Below are 22,487 nucleotides of genomic sequence, written 5' to 3'. Positions count from 1 at the left end.
GCAGGTCATGTAATCAGAGTAATAAGGATGCTTTAGAACAGCATAAACTATTTGAAATGGTAGAATCTTGAAATTTCCCATACACTATGACAATATCGTTAAATTATATCATGAAATATCGCTTATATCATCGAATATAAGTCAAACGAAATAAATTCTTTTTCTGCTGTAAAATGTGGCACATTGTCGTATCATATTTTGGTACAACCATATTCTTTGCACCCTGAAGAAAAATGCTGTTTACATTAAAAAAATAAAACAAATTAAGTAAAATTCTGCCATAATAATTATAAACTAATCTGTATGTATATTGCTCCTATGCAGCTGGTAGCAATGCAAATTCTGCCATCTGCTGGGCCTTTAGTAAACTACATGAAGCCTGCTGCAAAGAACCACAGCATCTGGTGTGAGAAAGCTTGAACTTTGAGTATCACATAAAAAAACTCACACAGTCGTGTTTATATCACCCCTAGAAATATATAGCGTAAGATTCTTTTTAACTTTTGAAGACACTGAGGAGATTTCACATGCTTTTATTGATTGTCAGCTGGATTATTGTAACAGCCTTTTTACCCGTCTCAACCAAAAATCCTTGGACAGACTTCAGACAGTTCAGATCGCTGCTGCCAGGATTTTAATCAGAACAAGGAAATACAATCATATCCCACACATTTTAACATCATTACATTGGTTACCAGTATGTTTTATGATTGATTTTAACATTTTATTGATTACTTTTCAAGCACTTCATGGTATCTGTCATTATCTACCTTTTAACTCCTTATACTTGTGTGTACACCTTGTGTTCTTTCAGCAGAGGTCTTTTATGGAGACTGAGCTTTTTCTCAGACCCCAAAACTGCAGAACAACTTGCCAAAGGAAATCAGATCAGCTGACTCATCATCTTTTAAGAGTACTTTGAAAACACATTTTTTTATTGACATAGTTACATTGGATTCTACTTTCATCTGTACCATTGTTGTCATTGATTTAGTTTTAATGTTTTTATGATCTGTAAAGCACTTTATAACATTTGTTTTAAAAAGTTATCTATAAATAAAAATAATACCATTTCCGCATGGTTGTTAAAGAAATAAGAAGCTACTCATTGCATCAGTTAGGTTTAAATAACTTGTTGCCAGCTGAAAGTAAAGAAAATGCAGTCGTTGTTTGGAGTATTATCTGAGCATTTCCAACACAACACAACTCCCCTGCTGATGAGCAGCTGCATTTTCTAAAATTCCTGTTCATTTATTCATTCAGCATACCACATTTTATTAAAATCATGATACAGTTTGACGGAAAATTAAATAAAAACAAAAACAGATTTCCTGAACACACATAGGGGGATGATTAATTGGTCCACAGAAAATATACTAGGGTTTTGATTAATAATCAATAAGTCTGCTGTGAGTCACTCCAGATTGTCTTTGGGATAAAATCATCTTGACTCTGCAGCTTCACCATCTTGATTACAGATGGGAAAGTGAAGATGCACCATGGTTTGTGTCGCCGTACAGATTCTCCCTCAGAAAGATCAACACCTTCCTCCAGGAGTCCTCCTGAGCAAGAGAATGTTCTGGCGTCTGTCCGCCCCACAAAGCAATCACTGCAATTAACAAGAAGAAGAACACAGTGTAAGATTTAACCTTTAAACATCCTGGAAATGTTTCTGAGTGAGTTTCACAGTCTGGAAGTGATCGTACATTTTTGATGTGCCACCACTGTTTTGAAAGAGCTGGCCCGGGCATGCGGCATGTACGGGGGTTCAATCAGGTGACCTGCGTTTGGGTATGACAGGATGGTCAGCAGGTGGCTGTTTCCTGCTCGCTCCATCATCTCCCTCATCTGGAAAACACAATGATTTGTTAGTTGGTTTCATAGTGAGACATCTGCAGAGGTTATATTTTTGGATGTCTGTTAGCAACATAACTCAAAAAGTAATGGACGGATCTTAAGAATAAGAAACCTTTAATAGTCCCTCAGTGGAAATTGCTTTTCTGCAATAGTACATGTGTAGTAAGCAGAAGCATGCAGGTGATAATGTCAGATTGAGCCAGGTCAATCTGGCACTGACGTGGCTCTGATAGAGGACCCATGCTTTCACTGCAGCTATGTCCAAAACGTTATAAAACACCACAACAGGACATCTTCTAGTTGCAGCTCGAGACAAATACTGCCTTGGCATCTTGTCAAGGATGTCTAACCTTGATCCTGTTGTAAGAGGAGCAGATCATTTCTCCCCCATCTGAGTCTTACTCATTCATTTGTTGGAACATAGTTAAAGAGCATCTTTCAGGTTAAGAGCATGATTAATGGTTTGGATTATGCATATTTTATAGTTAATATCTATTTAGTTTTTGTTGAAGTCCGTGAATAAGAAAATAAAGAAATCGGTTATGGACTATTAAAAACTGCTCAAATGACTGTAAAAATCTGTTTTGCCGGAAGTGACGTCACGTAAGGGACTCTGTTATGTACGTTATTGCTAACACAACAGTTATGGCTAACACAACGGAACGGAATGGGCGTGAGATTATGGAGGAAGAAGAAGATAATTTTATTTTTAGAAGTGAAGGACCGGATCCATACAGTTTTGAACCTGAAGCTACAATCAGAGTCACTGACAACCAGCAAAGGAGATCGTTGACGGGAAACAGGCAGCAGATTCAGTCATGGGCAGCTGAAAACATCTGGAGGATTAATCAAACAGCATGGTAAGTGATACAAATGTTTCGTAAATTTTCTTCCACATTAGCCTTCTGAATTGGGCAAGTAATACCTGGTTATGCTGCAGACCAGTGAAAAACAGTGTTTGCAATAGCAAATAGATTTTAAAGCCTTTTACTTACTGCAGCCGATAGGAAGACATCCCTGTCCTGCCCCGCCCTGACAGGTTTGTTTTAAAAATCACGTTTCGCCACAAAAAAAACAACTTCAAGCTGCTACTATGTCACTAGCGATTCGTGACAAAACATTGGTTAAATAAAATAGTTCTGTGGCAGATAATGCCTATAAAAGCTGTGCAATGGCTACCCCGTTCACACAGTTGTAGACAGAAAAGCGCTGTTCTAATCAAATCATCTGATGATACGTAGGCTAGTGCCCAAAGTAGCCTCGCTAAGGCTCCATCATCTAATCCACGTCGGGTAGCCTAATTAACAGCGCAAAACAGTCATTTTAGACTATAAACAACTTTCTGAATTGTGTTGATTGATCAAGGAATACCAGAGTTATAATCTTTTTTCTGAAGTTGGTCAGACTGGATGTGCGTGTAGTGCGCAAAAAAAGCCCACGCTGTTCTAAACTCATAAATACCTCATAGAATGTACGTGCTGTAATGTCTTAGTTTTACCAGCACTCTCTAAACTTAGAAGCAGACTATTTCAATGCGGTATTTAAATACGCTTAAAAAAAAAAAAAAAAAACAAAACTGGAAGAAAATTTGTTGCGCCAGGATGCTGGTTCCATGACGAAGGATGGATCTGCGCACTGGCTGAGCAGATCCATCGCTTGTTTTTTTTTGTTTTGTTTTTTCGCTAAACTTACCTTTTTTTCTAATCCAACACTTGGTCTCAGCTTTTTCAGGATGTGTATAATTTTGCACTTTTTTCCCAATGATAAATAAAGCCTGATTCTGAGGTTTAAAGATATTGTTAAAACAGAAAAACTATTTTTAAAACTGGATTGTAAACCCTTCTGAATAATGGTCATTCCACATATGATGCCATGTGCACTGCAGTCTTAACACTTTATCCCCCAAACAACAGAGCCCACAACTCTCACCCACAATTGGTAATCCCTCTTCCCCCTATATTCAACAAGGCCAGTGACAACAGAAAAAAGGGCATCTCAGCTTTATGTATTACATGAAATGTTTCAGCATGTTATAAGCAGCTATGACTACGGATGAAATATAAACATTTAATTTTTAAAGCCTGTATGTAAAAGTAAAAAAAATAAAAATCTTTACATGGTTGAACATATATTTACAACACTGTATCTACATTTAACAACAGAAATTCTTTAACAGCATGTTATCTAATTACAGGTGTTTATGTGGACACTGTCAGCCCATGAGCAGTGCGGAGGAGAGCATATGCTGCAGGGAGATTCCTGCAATTTGGAGCCTCGTCGAAGACCTCCATCCACAACCCGAAGGCATTACTTGTGTGGGACAGCATCCTGGGTTCTCTGCATGCTGTTTGAACCCCTGGGTGCTTCAGGTGGCCTACAGCGCTTTCAAGCAGGAACATGGTCCACTTGATCTGACCCAAAATGAACAGTTCAGGTATACTGCCTACAGGCAGATGACACGCTGGGCACATGGAGTGCTTGGACGACATGTGAGGAAACCTCTTCCAGCATGTGTTGTCTCAGCAATCCGGTTAGCTTTCCCTGATGAACATGGTGTCTACCAAGGTTTCAGGTGGCCTGACCTGTAACACATACAAGACATGTCTTCCTATTCTGTAAATTGTAATAATAAATAAAATATTTTGCTTCCATCTCAATGTCATCTTTCTGTTATGATCATCTTCCTGGATTTATTTAATAAGTTCTAATTATTAGAAGCAAAACATCTTATTTAAACTTGTTGCTAGAAGTAAATAAAGCTCAATTAATTTACACAGTCATACAGGAATTACAAAGAGAGAATAGAGATAGAAAATACACTCTGAAATACACAGGCAGATATTAGATGGTCCAGAATCTTATGGATTATATAATTCTGCGGGAAATTATTTGAAGAAAATGTGCGCGATGCCTTCAATTATTTACCATATGATGGCTCCTTCTTTACTGGACGCACAGTGAATCCACCTTTGCAAACGGGATTAAATATGTTGAAACTGTCCTCAATAATAAGTAGTAAAAAGGGGACAATTCCGTTTTATAAGAAAAGGTTATAAACAGGTTAAAAAACAGAGAGAAAAACTTACTCTGCTCGTCTCCCGTTTCCGATGGGCGGCCCGCGGCTTCCCCGGTGAAGGCAGACGTGATGGGGCACCTGCTGCTGCTAGCATGCTAGCCGTAGCATGAACAGTGGGAACTGCATCAGACCTTAAACGCACTGACCTCATGGTCTTGTACCCCATCTTAAACGCAGTTAGGTCACTAGGCATATAGTCCGTTTCCACAAAGTGTGCGCTGCAAATGACGGAGTTTTTGGGATGAACGGACTTGAAAGTGAAGTCTTGGCGCCTAGCCTGGACAAACCTGACCCAGGAGCGAAAGGTGGGGCTCTTCTTGTTAGGGAAACTGTGGACACGATGTCCAGAGAGACTTGAATTTGTGCAGGATGCACAAACACAAGTATTCACCATGGTGATGTTCCAGAAATCTTTAGTTTTACTATTAGAAGTCTGGAGTAAAAAACACAGCCGATGCCTACGATAAACTGAGCTGATAGCCGCGGGCGTATGGGCTCGTTTACCTTACATGACGTCACGTATCACGTGACAGGAAAAGTTATGTTTTTTAAAGCACTGGATCGCAGACGAGCTGAATTAAGTGCAATTACAAAAAATGAAATTTTAAGAAGCTTTTATTTATGCCACAGTGTCTCTCGGACTTTTTCAAAACGTCATATTGTGGAAAATTCAACCTGAAAGATGCTCTTTAAGGCTTAATCTGCATTCATTCTTCTGCTTCTGTTAATTTTTTATTAGTATCGGATCACCCCTCGTCTCTAAGCGTGTTCTAGGCCAGGGGTGTCCAGCTCAGGTTCTCGAGGGCCACAATCCTGCAGGTTTTTGATGTGTCCCTGCTCCAAAACCCCCTGACTCAAATCAATGAGTCATTTTGGAAAATATAATAGGCTGCTGGATCTATTTAATTTGAGTCAGGTGTGTTGAAACAGGAAACACTGAAAACCTGCAGGACAGTGGCCCTTGAGGACCAACTTTGGACACCCCTGAGCTAGGCTATATCTATCCCGGCCTTAACTCTATAATAGGCTATTACTATTTTGTCAAATTCTTAAAAGTTTATTGTAATTTACTGAAATCTATTGTTTCATCTGTCTGGATTTAGTCATAACAAAAGGCTGAATCGTCCCCCACACTTTTACACTAGCAGCGGCAAGTTTAATGCTCATTTAGCTCGAGAAACTAGAAACACGCTGCATCTGTGCGACTGGTGGACAACAGACTGCCAATTATCAACTAATCTGTGTGTTTTTCTCTCTACTGTAATTAGAAATTAGTTTTGATATTTACTCAGTTTTTCTGAGTAAATATCAAGTGGCTTCTGCTGACTGCTCTCATTCTGATCAGAATTAAAGATTTGTCATTGTTAAGAAAGATTTCCACAACACTACGTTAGTTTGTGTTGCTCTTGGTAGACTGCTTTGGTCATTTCTGAAACGATCAGGTTGCACCTGTGTTTGCAGATCAGCTCAGTTTTAGGACTTCACCTGCAGATCTGGACATTCCTGTCAGAGCTATTTATGATTTGCGAGGTAATGTTGATTTACCTGTTTGAGTAAAGCTGGTCCTAAAAATTTTAGAAACATATCTTCTGACATTAATGGTTTGGGTTTTACGCTCTGATTCCTCTTAGTCTTTCTATTGGACATCAAAGCTGCTTGAGCTCATTAAAAGCTTCAGGTCAGTCTGACCTGATAATTAGGGAGCAGATTCCCCAGCATTTATAATTTCTTCTTGGCTTCCTAAAAATGATCTTGAGTAACAACAGAGTCTGCTAAAACGCTCTACTAGTCCAAGCACAGAGCTTCATAGGTCACAGCGATCTTTTAAGCAGCTACAACCAGCATTCTCCATCACACCACTCTGAGACATGAAGCTCACAGGGCAGGCAACTCACATCCATTGCAGACTCGTTCGCGCACCAGTTCTGATCATCCTCACCAACAACCAGCAGCAGCGGACACTGGAGACGCCCCACCTGCACAAACACAAACAGTTATCATTCAGCATCAGCATCACCTGCTGCTGCTCAAACATTAACCTTTAAACTCAAAGCCATTTTTATTCTATGTTTGGTCCACCTGGTTTTGTTTTTAATGTAAAAAAAATGTACGTAGAAACTCAACCTTTCATCACAGTCAACATTCAGACATTATATATTCAGGTAAAATTACTAACAGAACTTTGTAGGAATAACACACAGATCAACAGTGACCAAGCATTTTCTCATCTGCACATCATTCTCTTAAGTCTTGGCTTTCAGGAGAACAAATGTTGGCATTAAAACAAACACAAAACAGAAGCTATTTATATATTTACACTTTTCCTCCAGGTGTTTTATTGATGCTACTACTTCCAGTCATAGAGGACTGTTATTTTTCTTCCTTTCAAATAGACATTGAACTTTCTGCTCACTCTGTGTTCTTTGGCTACTCCTTATTGATTGTTACCATCAAATATTTTATGGGCTGATTCAGCATCAACATATTTTGGTAGGTTTAAACCTGCATAATACTTTGAATTTATAAACACAGGACCAGAAAGGTCCCTCTTTGGATCAGTGAGGTGGATCAGGAAATTCAGGCTAATATCTGATCTGTGAAATCAGGTCAGTATTGGAGCCTGAAATCAATATTGGATTGGATCCGTAATAAGTCTATTTTATTTGATTTAGGATACATTGATTGATATGAGACGATATCACATCTGATTTAACACAATAACTTCCATTAATATCAAATTAGAAAAGCAACTAACAGACTTCCAATCAAATAAAAGCGACAGAAGATTTAAATCTTGGATAAGTAAAGGACTAATGACATACCTCTCATTTACACACAAAAACACACTACAGAGTTTTCAGTCCTTACAAACCAAACATGACTTGCAACAGATGGACTTTTTCAGGTTCCTCCAGATGTGAACTTATTTTAATAAACATTGCAAAAGTATAAATTTAACATCAAATGAATCCAATTTTTTCAAAATCCTAAAACTTGCCTATAGCTCAACTATAAATAAAGGTATTTCAAGGTTATACAATGCTCTGCTTCATGCCAGAAAAGAACACTCTACATATAAAGAAAAAGTGGGAAAGTGAAGCAGTAATCAGCATAGGGGAGGTAGAGTGGGAGGAAATCTGTGACTTCCAGTGGACATCTACTAATTCACGGAGTGGAGAGAACATTGCTGGAAAAATATCATCAGGTTCTTTAAAACTCCTCTCCGGGGTAAATACAGAAATGCGACTTCAGAGTGTTGGAGACAATGTGGTTCAGTGGAAGCTAACCATTACCATGTGTTTTGGGACTGCCCTAGACTGTACCGTTACTGGAGTCAGATTCATAAAACTCTGAATTCAGTGTTTAAGGTACAAATAACTTTTGACTTTGTAAATCTATACCTTGGTCATGTAACAACTCTGGAGGGGAGGACAGACACAAAGCTGCTGCAGGCTCTTCTAGCTGCCAGTAAAAAATCTATCACGAGAAGGTGGTTAAACCCAGCCCCGCCATCATTAGAGGATTGGTATGGAACGACACTTGAAATTTTTAAAATGGAAAAAATGACATACTCTCTCAGAACTCAGAAGGATAAGTTTTACCAAATTTGGAACAAATGGATCACTTATATATCCCCCCACCAAGTGAACTTTGCGTGACTCCTCCAGAGTATCTCTTCTCTCCATTTATGGCACAACCCATGTTTTCCCTCTTTCTTCTCTCTTTTTCTTGTCCAGTGGAAAATGGAAAAACTGTAAGCACCCTAGTTCATATGTTTTGTTATTTTATGATTAAATGTATGTACAGAAAAGTATAAAAACTGAAAAGGATTTAGATAGAACTTTTAGAAGAATACTGTATTGTTTTGTCCTTTGTATCCTTTTCCAATAAAATAAAATAAAAAAAAAAAAATAAAAAAAAAAGCAACTAAAATTTCAAAATCTAATTTTATTCCCAAACTCAGTCAGACAATTAAATGAAAAACAGTCTGTTCTTTCAACAAAACCACTGAACCGTCCCATAACATCTTATAAATGATTACTGGATGGTCTGATGATAATAACTTGCAAATCAGAGTCAATGTATCTGTGAACCTGTAAATCAGTGTATTATCACAACCCTACTGTTTTACTGCATTTATGTTTTTTTTTAGTGTTAGCTGTTTATCTTGCTTTTGAATTACTACTTCCAGGTAAACAGGCTGTTTGGAGACAGCAGAAGTTCTCAGTGCTGTTTTATGTTGGTGAACATGGATATTTTCTCTTTTGTCACTGTGAACTTCAAAGTGGGGTCTGTCCGTTATTGACAGTCATACAATTTTGAAAAACATTAAAATGATACTGAACTGGGATGTTTTCACATGTGTTATGACTGTTCTGATTTAAACTACTATCAAAAAAGAAAAAGAATAAAACAAATTAAAAAACTAAAACAGAGAAACTGTGGCTCTGATAGTACTCACATCCACTTTGAGAGAGGGGTCAGAGGGAATGGGAAGCAGCAGATCTCGCCAAATCGCCTCGTTTTTATCACTGAAGCGAGTCTTGTCAGAGTTACTGATGGACAAAAAATTATTTAAAAATAGAAAAAAAAAGACATGGTCATCCTCAGCAGTGTTCACAGTTGCAAGACTAGATTATCTTATTGAAAAAAGTTTGAGTTTAAATCATGTCACAGCACTTTATTTTTTTAAATGATCTTTTATGTCTGGATTCTGGATCTCTGCTGCTGTTGTTGGACCTGGGCAGCTTTCGATGTGGTTGACCATGACGTTCTCCCATCATGCCTGGAATTACATGTAGGCCATAAAGCGCTGTTCTTCAGTGGTTTCAGTTCTACTTACCTGGAAGGACGTGTTATGTGATCATGACATGTGAACTTTTCATACCGCCCCTGGGCTCATTAATTTATTTTTTATTTCGTTTAACATTTAATTTCACTGCTTTGCAGATGACTTGCTCATTTATTTGCTTTTAAAATCAAAAACTGACTCATTAAACAGTGGACATCCTTAACTGTCTTTAATTAAACCTTTGGGCCCCCCTTTAAATTTACTACCTACTGGTGAACTTCATGCATAAAAATGTCCGTGCAAAAAAAAAAAAAAAAAAAAAAAAACTAGGCTATATATCCATGTTTTTTTTTTTTTTTATCTTTTTTTTTCCCTATAAATAATTTAAACACGTTTAGACCTGCTCAAAACAACCCAGGGCTGCCTCTGGGCTCTTCGGGCTCAGGGCCCTTCCCTCTGGCAGCTCTGGGGTCGGGGGTGTCTTCATGGTGGGGTGGCTTAGGTTTGTGTTCTGGGCTTGTGGCTGAACGCCTGAGTCTCTGGGTTGCTCTAGTCTGCCTCTAGCCTCTGTAGAGGTGTGGTCACTTTGCATGCTGACACAATCACTGAGTTGTCCATTCGGTTTATACACTAAGAGCTACTTTTGTTTAGTTTTTTTTTATTTATTTATTTATTTTTTAATTTTTTATGTGTGTGTCTTTGGTACTTCGGTTGTTGTTGTTGCTGTCTTGGTTATTCTTTTGTTATGAGCTCCTGATGACTGTCAGCCATGGGCCTGCCATGGGGTGGGTTGGTGCATGCTCTGGTGTCTGGTTGCTGCCCCGGGACCTAGGGTATGGCCCAGGGGTAGGAGGGGTTGTACGGGTTTGAAGGGGGGGCTGAGAGGGATTCGGATGATTGTAGGGGAAGGTGCTGGGGTGTGTGTGTAGAGGTGAGGCTGGGGGGTTTGTGTGTATGTGTATGTGTGTGTGGGTGTGTGTGCCAGGATAGTGGGAGTGGGGGGGAAAAAAAAGATGAGAAAAAGAAACTAAACACATCTTTTGTGACGGATGGTTTTGCTGTTCATACATAATCGAGCTGGCAGGAGGTCCATGGCTTTCGGTCATCAGTGTGCAATAGTCGCCGTCCGTAGAAGAAATCCATTTAACTCCAGATATACAGTCTAATTTATTTTCTCTACTGTAGGATTTATTTATTCTTTACACAGCCGAGGAGATTTAGCTGGAAAGAGACTTCTTAGTTACTTTACTTTGTTGTTATATTAATTAGTTATTCTGACATGAAATGATAAAAATAAATAAAACTAATACACATATAAGGAGTGTTCAGGTGATTTTAAACATTTTAGTGTTGGGAAATTTATTTAAGCATAATAATCATGATAATCCTATAATTATGATTATTTCTTTGACAATAATCATACCAAGAAAATCTGTAACTGTGACATCCTACTCCGAGGACAAAACTAAAAGTTTGAGGGGATAGAGCCTTTTCCGTAGCAGGTCCTAGACTCGTCCTAGTCAGACGACACACTTTTATGGCCTTTTAGCGCAAGTTGAATTAAACATTTTTTTCTTTTAAATTGTTGTAATGTGTTTTAGTCTTGTTTTTAATTGTTTTATTTATTTTAGTTTGTAAGCCCTTTGGGCACCATGAGTTGTTGGAAATGTGCTATATGAATAAAACTGACTTTAATATTGATCCTCTCTTTCTAATCAAACTTTAAGATTTGTGATTCACACAGCTTCATGAGAAATCAACAAGCTACTGAAAGCAGACCGTCTTACTTTTTAAAGAGACCCAGTATTTCTTTCAAAGATCCATCGACCGGCTGCACATGACTCCCACTAATACAGACAGCACATCTGAGCTGGGAGACACATAAAAGACAAAACATGACACAGGATCAGCTGGGAAAGAAACCTGAGGCTTTAAAATGTCAGGTCTGGCTAAAAGACTCTTTATTAAAATTAGAATCACTACCCTCAGAGCCAGAAAGCAAATGCACACATATCCAAAATTGTCTCACTTTCTTTTAGAAAAAAGATCATAATGATAATATGCTTGAACTAGATGGACTTTACCTTTACTACTTCCGAATAGACTGTCATTTTGAGGGTGATGCTGGTGCCTAAAGAAAGACCTAACATGCTAATCCTGCTGCCGATGATCTGAGGATGCTTCTGCAGGTATCTGTAGGCGGTCTACAGGAGGAAAACATGTCAGAAAACAAAGTTAAACTGCATTTAATTTATAAAAGGAGCCATACCTGCATTTTTTAATTTCCTCTGGGTTTTATGTGACTAAAAGGTTACAGATTAATTTTCTTTAGGACTGACCGCTCCTTTAAAGGGGAACCAGTTTCAGCTTTAATACACTAATTTTTAATTTTAACACAGTTTGTGATCTGAGTCAATCAGTGTCAGCCAGGGTAAATAAATCTTTTATGGGTTTGCTGACACATAATAAAACACACTGATAGCTGAAAACATATTATCTCACATTTACTGGATAACGTTTAATCATAAATTTATTCATCTACTTCCAGTCAACAATCATTTGCTGTCTTGACTTCAGGGTACATATTTAGCATTTACACAGTTTCACCTGCAGATCATCACATGTTCATTCTGATTAAAAGTTTTTTTCCTCCCTTTGTAGTTTCAAAATCAAGACCTTTTCAAGATGTTCACGTTAAAGATAAATGCATTTAAGTTAGTTTAAAGGTCAAATTAAAACTTTTCTTTCAATTTACAGTCTGAAAAACATCTGAGGTTTTCAGAAACGTGTTGTGTTGCACAATTTAGCGACAGGGTGATTGCTAGATAAAAACAGTATTAAAATATGATCAAGTTTAAAAATTCAAGCTTAAAAGAAACAGAGGTCGATTTGGACTTTTTAAAATAAAAACTATTGACATGCAGCAGAGAACAGGTGGGTTTTTACCTTGTATTTAAATAAACTGAGTGTTTCAGCTGATCTGGGGCTTTCTGGGAGTTTGTTCCAGACATGTGGAGCATAGAAGCTGAATGCAGCTTCTCCATGTCTGGTTCTGACTCTGGGAACTGATAAGAAACTGGAACCAGATGACCTGAGGGTTCTGGTAGGTTCATACTGGGTCAAGAGGTCTCTGATGTATTTTGGTTCTAAACCATTCAGAGTACTGGAATTTTTCCAACATGTCATTAATGACTTTGGTCAGAGCTGCTCAGTGCTGTGATGCTGTCTAAAACCTGACTGGAAGACATAACAGTTGTTTTGTGTTAAAAAGTCATTTGAATGGAAGTGATTGTGTCACATCAGTCTGACATCAAATTGTAATGTGGCAGAATTTGTGATCGTTATCCACTAAATTGATATAATACTGCATCATGATCAGAACAAACCACACAAACAAGGTAGCATGTGAAAGCAGAGACTGATTACAAAGATGGCCGTCTCATCACCGTGGGACTAAAACTCTGAGTAGCAAACAAGAAAAGGTCACACAATCATCAATCGACTTTTGCTGTTTTGTGGTCAAAAGTTTTATTCCAGCTCTATAAAACTCTGATACTGTGTTCTCCTCTGACTCTGCCTTTGTTTGAAATTGTGACGCCTAAACCAGGTTCTGCCATGAACACACCCACTCCAGCCATACAACACCACAGTCAACACCTGCAACCAATCTCCTCAACCCGCTATTTATACTCCAGTGACACACTCACTACCTGTCAGACCTCGTTTCAACACAGTTGGACTATTCCTCGTTCCCTTCCTGGTCCTGACTCTCAGGCTGAATTGGATCTGCTCCAGTGTTACGCTCCTCTGTGTAAGCTGATTCCTCTGGTAATCTGTCTCGGTGAAGTCCTTCACTACATCAATGAATCATGATGGTCCTGGTAGTTTCCATGAAGATAAAGGAGGCTTTATAGTGAAATATTCACTTTTCCTAAGATATACAATCTTGGGCTTTACTTCCTTCTGGAACCTCATGATGTTTCTAAGGTAAATTTGGGGGCTATCCCTTGATTCATCAGCCGATGGCTTCCTGAGATATTTACCTGTTTAACACCTATTAAAACATCTGTAAAACTGCTTAGGTTAAATTTTTTTGGCTTCCTCTTTTTTGAGGTCATGTACTCGGCAGCATTAGTTTGTCTGTTTGTTTACAACATAAGTTCAAAAGTTATAATTAAATTTTCAGGAATGATAGAAATAGAATAAGGAGCAAGTGACTAGATTTTGCGGGTGATCCAGATCACCACCTGGATTCAGGATGTTTTTATGGGATTCTTAAAGAAAGGGATAATCTTGCCATTAAACCTTCTAACTCAAAAATAAAGGCCACAATCTTTGACAAAACATGTTTTTATAATAGCTTCGCAGAGGTCTGTTTTCTCTTGAGTGTTTCTATTTCCTAGATTTAATGGGCTGCTATCCTCTGTTTCACTGAAAGGAATTTGGTTTTCTTTTAAGAGGAGACAACATTTACATTTAAAATTAGTTTAGTTTAGTTTAGTTTAGTAGAGTTTACATACACATGGAACTAATGACAAAATGCTCAGCAGGTGAGGCAATCAGCAAAAGAAACCAGGTGTGATAATCAGAGCAGGAAGTAAAGTGAACAAAATGAAAGGGAATAAACTTAACAAAATAAAACGGGAAACAGAACAGCGAAGGTCCATAAACCAAGACTGCAATAGAACAAAACCTGCAGACCTTGACACTTCTTGTCTTAAAGGCTTTTCTTGGTCTTCTTCCTCACTACTCCGTTAGAAGAGTACAGAGACTTGTAGTCTTTGTCCACAATGTTTTATTATTTCTGGTCCCAAAGGTACAAATGAAATTGGGAAAATGCCTTCCAGTATGCTGCTCTGTTTTCATAGAACAAACCACAAAAAGTCTTGCAACTACATGACGTGGTCTCACTGAAAGCTTTGGAGGCAGATACATGTTTGTCGGTGTTTTGTGATTTTCATGCATCCGTCATCTGATTGTAAACATTTAACTGTGCTGCTGAAACTCTTGAAAGCCAGATTATTTCTTTAGATTTGATTGAACATCCAATCAGAATACGAGTGTGTCATGTAAACACCTCAGCTGATCTGATCAGAAAGAAATTTTAATCCTATCGAGAGGGGTGGTTTAAAAGATGACCATGTATACACTCATTCTGATGGATTCTGTTGCAGAGGGTTAGGTAACGCGATGAGTTACAGGAGAGGCATGAAAAATGGAGGTAGATGGCAGATGCAATGTCTTTCTTAGAACCTGAAAATGGTTAATATGGAGCATCTTGACAGTCGAAAGACTTAAAAAAAAAAAAATCTATATTCTTCTCTCTCCGAGTTAGTCCATATTACAATGTAAAAAGTGTTAGGATCCTGTTAAATCTTTCCATCATGTAAACACACAACTGATTGGATCACTTTATCCAGCGGCCATGTAAACATGTAGCTAGACTCTCTTATTAAATAGTTTTCAATAAGATAGGAGGAATATTTGTCCATGTAAACATTGCTAATGAGTCTTTTCTTGGTTTAATAAAGATTATATAAAATAAATGATTCACTTAAATTATATGGAAGAAGTAAATCTCAATACTGACATGCAGTAGTTAGGATAAAATCGAAAAAAAAGATCTTAGAGAAACCACTAACAAACCAGACCACATCATAGCAAATACACTAAATATCAGAATCAGAATCAGAATCAGATTTATTGCCAAGTAACTTCCATTCCAAGGAATTTGTTGTGATTTGACGGTGCCTAAATCAATATATTCACCTCGAAATACTCGTTTTCCACCGTCTTCCCAGTGTCCAGAGTGAATTTACATGTCAGATAGTCGAGGGCCAGTGAGCCAATTCCATGAGAGGCCAGCAGGGCTGCACGGTACTCCACTAACTGTCCTCCACCCCCCCATAGGTCCAGAAGACCAGGGAAAGGTCCAGGTCCTTCAAACAAGTCATGAAAAGAACAGAAAAAATCATCTTTACATTTTTATTATAATATTCTGTGTCAGTCACACTAGTTCCCAGCAAACTTGTGTTTTTAACAACTGTCGCTTGCAGCTGAAAGTTTGATTTTTAAGAAATAAAAAAACTTAGGATTTACAAAGACAGTCTGTTTATTTGTTTAAAGAGTTAATATTTTATTTGTTTCACAATATGTCCTTTTGTCTGTAGTTTACTTGGCTCGTTCTCCCTACTCAAACATTTCTCCTTCGCTTTGCCTGACTTTTTGTTCGCAGCTCAGAAACAACAACCACCAAAAAACTAAAAGGAATTTGTAGTAGTAGCTCTGGGAAACATCTCCATGAGGAGGAAGAGTCGCAGTCTGCATCAGATAGTTGTTTCATTTATCACGGCACAAACGTCTGAGTAGTGACACAGTCACCAGTGTGCTCCAAAACAGTCCAGGACCCTTACACACAGATTTATGTGTGAAAACATTTTCATATATTTCCTTCATTTGAAATATGCTTGAGCCACCATTAAACTCTGAGCTTTTAGTTGTTTTATTTTTTTCTGTGGGCCCCATTCCAGGTGGTTTTTAGCATCAAAACTTAATCCTTTGTGTAATGTGGAAGAAATTTTACTTATTTTACTTATTCTCACGACATATTATAATCACGCCTATAATTAATTCCTTTACTATATTCATTTACACTTTTTGCTCATCATGCTTTTCATGTTAACCTCGATTATGCTAGCAGTGGTGTTACTAAGACATTGGTCAACAGATAAGTTAACCACTGTAATCGGATTAAATCAAATTTATAAGTACTGACATAATACTGTATAAGAGAGCTTTTTACCACTGCTGCCCCGAGTCCACCTAAACAAACCAGAAGATGAAAGTCGAACAAAGGTCGAGTCAGTGAGAGGGAAAGGGTTATAAAAAGATATACTGTCAAACAAATAAAATAAGATTGCTTTATACCATCAGATTTCAGAGTCTAAGACAATAAGTCTTTCTTCAGATAATTCTTAGACAAGGCACAGAGTTCATTTGACATATATATCTATATATCTATCTCTCTCTCTCTCTCTCTCTCTCTCTCTCTCTATCTATATATATATAAAAAATGAAAATGTTTTCACACATAAATCTGTGTGTAAGCACTGTTGATGAATGAGTGTCCTAAGTGTAAAGGCAACATTTCTCACAACAGGCACAATTTTCATCTTGCTGGAATCCAGTATTGCTAGTTGTTGGTTGATGAAAGCTCAGTGTTGGTGCTGCTCTGAGTCACGGCAACAACCACGGCACTGAGCTCAAAAACACATCAGCCAAAGGGGGAAACATCTTCCTCCATCTTCCTGCCAGAACTACTACTACTTCTTCCTCTTCTAAGTTTTTTAGTGGTTTTTGTTTCTGAGCTGCAAACAAAAAGTCAGGCAAAGCGAAGGAGAAAGCTGTCGGCAGAGAGTCGGAGCAATTGTTTAGAGAGAATGAGCCAAAGGAGCTAAAGACGAAAGGACATATTGTGAAACAAATAAAAGATTAACTCTTTAAACAAAAACAAAGACTGTCTTTGTAAATCCTTAGTTTTTTTATGTCTTAAAAATTAACTTAATAAACTTTCAGCTACAAGCGACAGTAAGTTAAAAATCCACCTCTGTTCTCTTACATGGACATCCAGATGTTCCCACAACTACCAATGAACATTTTTCTCTCATAATGTACAAACTGTTGATTTAGTCACTCCTAACATTTCTACTACCTCTCTGATGGATTGCTTCTTTTTACACACACACATATACTGCGCTGACCAACTGAGTCTCATCCTATATTATATTTTTCAAACGTCTCTTCATACGAATCATATCCCTGTTGGCTGGAAGACCTCTACTGTAATTCCAAGATTAATGTGCCATAACAACTAAATGACTTTAGACGTGTCGCATTAACCTCTTCGTGTATGAAACTTTTTGAAGAAATTGTGAAAAGCATGATTTTGGCGTAAGTTGAAGGGAAAATCGACCCTATGCAATTTGCTTACCAAACATTAAAAGTTGAGGATGCTAACCTTTTTAAACCTTCATTTTTCATTTAAACCGTCATTTAGCAGACGCTTTTATCCAAAGCAACTTACATTTGAGAGTAAGAACAACACAAGCATGAATTCAAACAAGATGGGACGTCATAATTAAGTGATAGTCAGACCGCTTTTGAGTCCAGTTGGACCCAGGTGCTGTCATGTAGTGCTAGTGCAGTGCATATATATATATATATATTTTTTTAAGTCATTTTATTTAAATACAAGATCACGATTTCATCACACAATATCAACTTGGTCATAAGTGCACACAGCTTCTTCAGTACTTGGTTGAGCCAAAGAGCTGGACAAATCTTTCTAACTCAAACTTTTTATACTGGACTCTCTATTTAAGCATTTAGAAAAGCCCCAAGCTCATGCTTGACTGCTTTTATTACAATGCAGCCACATCTTTTGATTGAGAGGCTCTTAAACACATTTAGATTGCCTCACCAACTGGTGCTTTGGATTTTAGATTTCTTGACTATGAGGAAACAGGGAGTTTGTGTTAATAACCGTCTGTCAGACTGTGTCACTGTATCAACAGGTTCGCTGCCAGGCTGTGTTTATCACCTTTTCTTTTTATTGTATACACTAATGAATGTAAAAGCAGTTTTGATCACAGCTGGTTTTCAGATGACACTGCTCTGTTGTCTCTCCTCAGTGGTTTAAAGTCAGAACATGGGACTGCACTCTCTGATTCTATTTCTTGGTTTGAGCTAAATGTCACAAAAACAAAGGAAAATATATATATATATATATATATATATATATATATATAAAAATTTGGAAGTCAGCCTTCGTTCTCCCCCTGCTGAAAGGGGGCGAACCTACAAATGTAAACAACTACAGACCAATATCCAAATTATGTATTTTAGCCAAATTGTTTGAGAGGATAATCAGTGACCAATTAAAAGAATTTTTAGAATCGCATAATATTTTATCTCCACTCCAATCTGGTTTTAGAAAACAGCACAGCACTGTTACAGCTACTCTGAAGGTCCTAAATGACTTAACTGAGGCTCTGGACAGCAAAAAATATTGTATAGCTCTTTTTATTGATTTATCAAAAGCATTTGATACAGTAGACCACAGATTGTTGGTACAAGCACTACATCACACTGGCTTATCTACACATGCAGCTGCCTGGTTTGCCAACTACCTATCAAATAGAACACAATGTGTTCAGGTGACGGGAACCACCTCTTCTTTTCTGGACATTACCAAAGGGGTACCTCAAGGCTCAGTGCTGGGACCCATTTTATTTTCAGTCTATATAAACAATCTCTGTAATAACTTATCAAATGCAATGTACCATTTTTATGCAGACGATACCATTATTTATTGCTGTTCTACCTCTCTCACTCAGGCTTTTGAGTTTTTACAGTCTGCTTTTAGCATTGTCCAGTCTTGTTTATATGATCTCAAATTGGTTTTAAATACAGACAAAACCAAGCTCATGGTCTTCCATCATTCAAAGATGCTACAGCAGAATATTCCAAATATCACAACATCAAATGGAAAACCTATAGAGCAGGTCTCACATTACAAGTACTTGGGTTTTATCATAGATCAACAGCTCTCTTTTAAAACTCATATAAATAATCTGGTCTCTAAACTTAGGGCGAAGCTTGGTTTCCTTTTCAGAAATAGAACCTACTTCTCTCTCAGGGTCAGAAAGAAATTAGTGACAGCGACCTTCTTGCCCATTCTCGACTATGGGGACGTGCTTTATTTGAGTGCTTCGTCCAAATGTCTCCAGTCCTTGGACACTGTATTTCATGCGGCACTGAGATTTGTCACAGGCTGCAGTTATCTCACCCATCACTGTGAACTATATGCAAAATCAATCTTGCCTTCTCTGAGTGCCCGTAGGTATGCACACTGGCTGACCCTAATTTATAAGGCTCTCTTAAGCTTGAGTCCTCCTTATTTGTGCACTTTACTGCAGAAAACAAGCAGCTGCTATGCCTTGCGATCTTGTTCTACACTTGTTTTATCTGTTCTACGAGTAAGGTCTGAATTTGGAAAAAGAGCATTTAGCTTTGCTGCCCCCACAGCATGGAACACTCTACAGTCCAAACTGAAACTTCTTGAAATTATTCCTCTTGGAGCTTTCCGCTCTATATTAAAGGACAGACAGAGTGAGACTATTGGACAGTGCCTGTGTTATAAATCTTAATTCGTTGTCTGTTGTAAAATTGCTTGGATAGTACACGCACTCTATGTTGAAAATGCTATTGCTTTGGTGATATTGTATGTTTTAATTTTGTTTTGTTTCTTTGTTTTGGTTCTCATACTGTTTTGTTTGTTTGTTTATGACGTGCTGCGGACCTCTTGGCCAGGTCACCCTTGTGAAAGAGATCATGATCTCAATGGTTTTTTTTATCTGGTATATATATATATATATATATATATATATAAACTTCAGTGTAGCTGATTTCTTGAACTACAAAGTAAACCAAAATGATCCTTTTCAATAAAATCTATTATTCCCTCATCTCCATCCCACAAGTCGTCCTATAACTTTTTTGAAGCTCCCTGAAAAGGATGAGCTGCCACTGTGACAGTCTCTGATCCTCTGATTTGTGCAATCAAATAATTTGCTTGCAAATCTTAAGCTTTGCCTTAGGATTTTTTTTTTCTTCATTGGCATTTATTTTTACTTGAATTCTTACTTTTTGTTACAAATTTTCAAAGCTCTCACATCTCTGATTGTCTGTTTCTGCTCTTGGAGAGTAAACATAGCCACAACTCAATAACATGAGAAAGCAATCCCAACCCCATTGAAGGCCTTTCTCCATTTCTCTTTAACATCTCATTATTCCCTGGACTTTGCTCTAGCTTTACCTGGGGGCAGAAAGAGAGTTGCAGTGAGTCTGTCTTCTGTGACGGGGATCCTGCGGACGCCAGGCGCCATGTACCAACGCTCCACCATCACACTGGCCAGCAGCACCTGATCAACAAATCCTGCTGTGTGGTGACCCTGGTACACTGAGATCGTGACCACCATGGGAGTCTGGACGTTCTTCTTCCTCATCCTAAGAATAAGAGAGTTATCTCTAATAATAACAGACTGTACTGACTGGTACCTGCACAGCTGACCGACCTGAGTCCAGGTTTGCTGCCTGGAACCGGCTCAAGGCTCCACAGTAAACCCATTGGTTCAACTCCTGAATATGACCCACCAAAACTGCAGTCTTCTGACACTGAAAAGCAGAGAACATAAACATTGCAACACCCCACAACTTTCTTAATTCATTTACCACATCCAGGTTCTGACATACATACCATTTACAGTCCCGGCGGCATCAGCGGTATAGTGACCGAACGCCTGCCAACTGTGTCCATCTTCACACTCGTGGAAGGCATGGACAGTCAGCTGTTGACTAGGAAGAGCGCTCTGGACCAGGACCACAAACTTCTCATCCATGAGCCCTCTGGACGGCTGGACCGACAGCTTCACACAACACTGCTTCCTGTCCATCCTGAACTGTTCAACAAGAATCATAAACATGTCCATACACAGTTTTTATAGCTTCTGCTATAATCCTTGAGGTTCAATGTCCTCTAAGTCAAAGCAGTCTTGCTGTGTAATACAAATAAAGTCTCATTATTATAATCTATTCAATTATTCTTTAATCATAATCCAATTGTTTAATTTGGAAAACCTTTGTGTAAGTGCAGATCCAAACACAGTGCAAACACCAGTCAGTCATATTACATCTTAGCCTGTGTTACACTAGAGATAAACCTGTTTATAATGTACACAACACAATACTGACACTGGGATTTTAAAGGACATATTTTCCGATTTATATGTGTATTAAAAACCATAAAGTGATACCTGTGGACTGTTCATAAAGCTGAACTTAGCTCCGGTGAACTACATACTTCAGTCATTACACCTAAAGCACGTATGGTTACTTCTTCACTGACTGACCCTTTCGGTTTACATGCTGACAGTATATTTTCTACCAATGAAGCGCATTTAATATGTACACCACAACATACATTTTGTTCAAAGTTTAACTTCAATATTTCATGTAATACACGCGCGTGTCTGTACCTCAGACGGCAGAGCTTTTTGTCTTTGGATTGCTGGTTTCCTTTAGTAGAAAAACTGCTCTAAGTTGTTTCCTGCGGTGTTAAACTCTCAACAGAACCTGTGAGTCTAGAGCAGCAGACGCGGTAGAGGTTATTTAACAGCAGCAAAGATTGTGAGCATGGCTAACTGGTGTGATAAGGTCCGAAGTACAGCTGTTTGGAGCTTCAATCTCCTCCCACAGGCGAGTCATCTTCCTGGGCACAAGATGGCGCCATCGTGCCACGAGAACGTCATACGTCAGCGCGATGAACGTAAATTCAAGCATCCGTTAATAAAAACGTCCTGCTTTGTTTAATCTGCAAATAAAGACATTTTGGATGTAAAAAAAAAAAGAAATAATAATAATAATTATTAAATTAAATTAATGTCACTGTTGTAAATATAAATCCAATATAACTGATAAAACGTTTAAAATAAATTAAACATAAATAGACCCATCAATAGAACTCCTTTGGAAGATTTTTTTCTCTTGAATAACTGTTCTCCAGTCTCTGATGTCACCTTTCTTTGAGAAAGTACTAACTGCCTGGCTGTATCACCTGTTAATAACTTAATTAAATTAAAGCAATACGACATAACTTTATAACCTTAAACCTCTGTGCTTCTGACTTGATTTGATGGCACACTA

General features: G+C 38.0%; 1 protein-coding gene across 1 annotated transcript; it reads right to left on the bottom strand.

Annotated features, from left to right (window-relative positions):
• Nucleotides 1–517: 517 nt before the first annotated feature.
• Nucleotides 518–22,007, bottom strand: LOC121647598 (peroxisomal succinyl-coenzyme A thioesterase-like). The gene is made up of 11 exons (XM_041997156.1): nt 21,821–22,007; nt 21,043–21,244; nt 20,861–20,960; nt 20,602–20,792; nt 15,495–15,664; nt 11,810–11,929; nt 11,513–11,595; nt 9,396–9,489; nt 6,829–6,909; nt 1,707–1,848; nt 518–1,609 (listed from the first exon to the last, which is right to left on the bottom strand). The coding sequence occupies exons 2-11, from the start codon at nt 21,236–21,238 to the stop codon at nt 1,473–1,475; spliced, it is 1,314 nt and encodes a 437-aa protein (XP_041853090.1). The 5' UTR covers nt 21,239–21,244; nt 21,821–22,007; the 3' UTR covers nt 518–1,472.
• Nucleotides 22,008–22,487: the final 480 nt, after the last annotated feature.

The sequence above is a fragment of the Melanotaenia boesemani genome, chromosome 10 (assembly GCF_017639745.1).
Source record: "Melanotaenia boesemani isolate fMelBoe1 chromosome 10, fMelBoe1.pri, whole genome shotgun sequence".
Lineage (NCBI taxonomy): Eukaryota > Metazoa > Chordata > Actinopteri > Atheriniformes > Melanotaeniidae > Melanotaenia > Melanotaenia boesemani.
Note: the sequence above shows the minus strand (reverse complement) of the source record. Positions and strands in the feature narration are given on the sequence as shown.